The 3,961-nt window shown below is 53.0% G+C and overlaps 1 protein-coding gene across 1 annotated transcript; it reads right to left on the reverse strand.

Annotated features, from left to right (window-relative positions):
• Nucleotides 1-1,399: 1,399 nt before the first annotated feature.
• On the reverse strand, nucleotides 1,400-2,875 carry LOC125521427 (probable E3 ubiquitin-protein ligase ARI7). Its single transcript, XM_048686484.1, has one exon. It carries the CDS (start codon nucleotides 2,873-2,875, stop codon nucleotides 1,400-1,402), a length of 1,476 nt encoding a protein of 491 aa, XP_048542441.1.
• Between the last annotated feature and the right edge of the window lie 1,086 nt (nucleotides 2,876-3,961).

Below are 3,961 nucleotides of genomic sequence, written 5' to 3' on the forward strand. Positions count from 1 at the left end.
AAAGTCACCCATTTCATGCCAAGATTCGTGCAGAAGTGACTGGACGGCGATGGAGGCGTGTGGGTGAGTTGACTAACGCCCACACGTATGGATGTTACTGTTTCCGCTTCAACAAACATCATGTGAGTGTGTGTGTGTGGCGTGAAATGGTTGACGGCAACCGCAATCGGGTGTGCACGTGCGGGCGCCACGGCAGTTCCACCGCACGCTCCCGACTGGCAACCGTTGACCACGGAGAGGAAACCGGCCTGCGGGCGAACTCTCTCACACGCCACACACGCGAGTTGTCCTATGTGGCACACAAAGTCACCCATTTCATGCCAAGATTCGTGCAGAAGTGACTGGACGGCGATGGAGACGTGTGGGTGAGTTGACTAATGCCCACACGTATGGATGTTACTGTTTCCGCTTCAACAAACATCATGTGAGTGTGTGTGTGTGTGTGTGAGGGGTGGTGTTTGTGCGCGTCTGTGTTGTACTCAATGTTTCTGAAAAGAAATAAATAATCAGGTAACGTATTATGTACTCCATAGCCTGAAGGCTGTGTAACAATGTGGAGGTCTAATGACACCCATCATCGGCCGCGATGGAGGTGTCTAAACGGTGGATTGTGCACCGCTAGCCACTGATCGCCATGGAAGAAGAATTAAGAGTATATATAGGAGGCCGAGAGGAACTCACTGTAAGGAGAGGGGCGTGGGAAAAAGGAGGTTTTGCCTGTAACGTGCGTGACATCTTTCATGATTTTTTGCCGGGGTGCGTGGAAAATTGCGTACGCATACGGATGTTGAGTACTACTCTAGTTAAACCAGGAACCTTGGGTACGTAGGGGTGATGGAGCAGGTAGTAGGTACTCCCTTCGTCTAGAAATACTTGTCATCAAAATGAATAAAAATCTTATATCAGGATTTTTATTCATTTTGATGAAGTATTTTCGGACGGAGATACTAATAGCTAGTCAAGGACACATTAGCAGAAAACGGTGTTTGACAATGGTTGACCGCATTAATACAAAGGACCAAATCTAACAAGTTGCAGAAAACAAAAGGAGTTGAGATAAAAGCTACTACCTCGGTTTCAGTTTATAAGTCCTACATGTATACCTAGGTTGCTAATTTTATCACCTTAATATAAACTATATAACATAAAAATTATACGGTTTGAAAATAGAACATCTGAAGTTTATATTGATATTATATTTTTTGTAATATATGACTTGTATTAGATTGGTCGAATTGATGACCTAGAAACACGCGCACACCCTGTAAACTGAGAGAGAGATAGTACTACATCTGGCAATGGATGAATTAAGGTGGAAAATTGTCTAGCTCTAATTAAAAAGCAACTACTTGTAGTCTGTTAAACCAGGAACCTTGGGTACGTAGGGGCGATGGAGCAGCTAGTCGAGATCGGTTTGGAAAGCTTCAGCCATGCTCTCGAAGTAATCGTGGGTCTGCTTGGTGAGCTTGGCGAGCCTGTCAAAGTAGGACGAGACGCCGCCGTCGGCAGCGTAGTAGTTTTCGTCGGCGGTGCGCTCGGCCTCGGCCATCTTGTGGAGGCGCTCCAGCGAGTCCTCGGCCTCGCCCTGGAGGCACTCGAGGAGGTTGAGCTTGTCCCTGTCGGCGAAGTAGCCGTACGCGTAGGTCCACCTCAGCATCCGCCGGCCCTCGAGGATCTGCCGGTAGGCGTCGATGAGGAAGCCGAGCTGCCTCTGCGCCTCGTCGGCGGCAGCGCCCTCGAGGTAGCCCTCCCTGGCGCTCTCCAGCTCGAACATGTCCTCGCTGGCCCTCACCCGCGAGTGCTCGTGCGCCACCCAGCGCTCGTAGTAGTGCATGTACCGGTCGAGGGAGGCCCTGGCGTAGGCCTGCCGGGCGTCGATCTCGTCGACCTCGTAGCGGTTGCAGGTGTGGCCAACGCGGTAGTCGGCGAGGCAGATCCAGCAGAACTCGTGGCGGCAGGGGTCCCGGCAGGTCATGTGGTTGCAGCCCGTGTTCTTCTCGATGGGGCGCCGGCACTTGGGGCACAGCTTGGTGTTGGCCATCACCCAGTTGGTGCTCTCCGACTCGGAGCTGTTCTTGGCCGCCCAGTCGCGCACCGTGCGGCACGGCACCGGCCGGTGCGACTCCTCGGCGCAGACGATGCAGAAGCCGTGGCCGCAGTCGCACACCACGTCCAGCTGCTCGCTGAGGGTTTCCCCGCCGAGATACTCCATGGCGAGGCCGCACCCGGGAGCGGGGCACCACCTCATGGTCTTGCTCTCCTCCACGTACGACCGGAGCGCGAACCCCGCGTACCGCTGCTTGTCCTCCTCGTCGGCGACGTCGTCCACCAGGTCCCGGAGCACGGCCGCCGAGCAGGACGGGTCCGGGCACCGCAGCGACAGGCACCGGGCGCCGTCCTCCACCGCCGCGCGGACGTACCAGCGCCAGCACACGCGGCAGTAGAGATGGCCGCACCCCGCCGACCTCATCTGGCCTGGAGGGTGATTGTCGAAGCAAAGGTCGCAGGTGAGCTTCTTATCCTTGCGCTTGCGCTTGGGCTCCGCCACGGCGTCGCCGTCGCTCGGCGGTAGCAAACCGACGGCGGCGCGGAGGCCCTGCTCGTCGGAGAACCACTTGTCCTGGACCACGAGGGTGCTCCAGTGGCAGTGGCGCAGGACGATGGCCGCGATCGCCGGCGGGACCTGGATGAGGTCGGCGACCCCGGCGATGCAGTCGTCCTGGAGCGCGCGCACGGCACCCTCGGTGATGACCTTGTACTTCTGCCTCCTCGCGGCCAGCAGCGCCGCCATGTCGTCGTCCGACTCGAGCTCGATCGGGTCCTCCTCCTCGTCGAAATCGCTGTAGCCCTGGTCGTCGTTGTCGCTCGATGCCATGGCTGGATCTTGGACCTACGTACGAGCGTGTGACCGGGAGATAGATAGATAGATACGATTCAATCCGATCTCGTCGACGACGCCGTTGCCGCTCTTATATACTGGCGTCGCTCCGCCCAAGACGCTAGGGTTCAATCCAATCTCCTCGCGTGATAAGCTTCCTAGTTTAAACCGCAGTCCTTTCCTCTTCCAAGGAGATCTTAACGATCTCAATCTCTCGTCTTCCATAACAAGTTTTTTTTTTTTTTTCACCGGTCTTCCATAACAAGTTAACAAACTAGAGTACGTCGCACATTGGAACGGTTTCGATTCCTACTCGTATACGGAATCTTTTTCTTTTTTGCGGGGAGCTCGATCGTATACCCAATCGATCTCTATTGCTTTTTTTTCGGGGTAACTCAGTTCTTATTTTAAAAGTAAAAAATTCTCTATTTTTAATTTTTAATGGAAAACGTTTTATTTTTAAAAAAGAGGATAACTTCCTGTCTTTGCATCAGGACGATGCATGCAACTATAAATTATTAAAAATACAAAATCGAGCAGCCGAACATCATCTACCTGGAAATAAAATGGTAAACAAACCCTGAGGCCGTATACCTCGCGACAGTACCTCCCCCGGATAGCCACTAATCCATATAATACAAGACACAACATAAACGAAAATACACAATTCCTAGGCTATGCCTTCAAAAAGGAATCGCAACACGTGCGGCGATGATGGCGAGTTCATCATAAGGTTGAACTCCGGATTCTCATCCTCAAAGCCAAGCTTCACTCCACCAACACGACACAGCGCGCAACGACATAGTCCGATCAGAGATCTTGTGTTTCCATCGAAGTGTATAAAGTCATCACTCAAGCTGTATGTACCATCCGCTCTTATCCGTCTACCGACACCTCGATAGCCGGATATCTCTGGAGGAGACAACAGAAGACAAAGACATCTCAGACCACCTGTCTCCCGCTACTGTCGCACCACCTTCGATCTGACAACAACAAGCTAAACATGACACCTCCGCTAGAGCCACCGTGCATCACTTGCCGATAGCAGGCATGACTCGATATCTCCATATAAGATGATGTGAG

Source organism: Triticum urartu, chromosome 7 (assembly GCF_003073215.2).
Source record: "Triticum urartu cultivar G1812 chromosome 7, Tu2.1, whole genome shotgun sequence".
Lineage (NCBI taxonomy): Eukaryota > Viridiplantae > Streptophyta > Magnoliopsida > Poales > Poaceae > Triticum > Triticum urartu.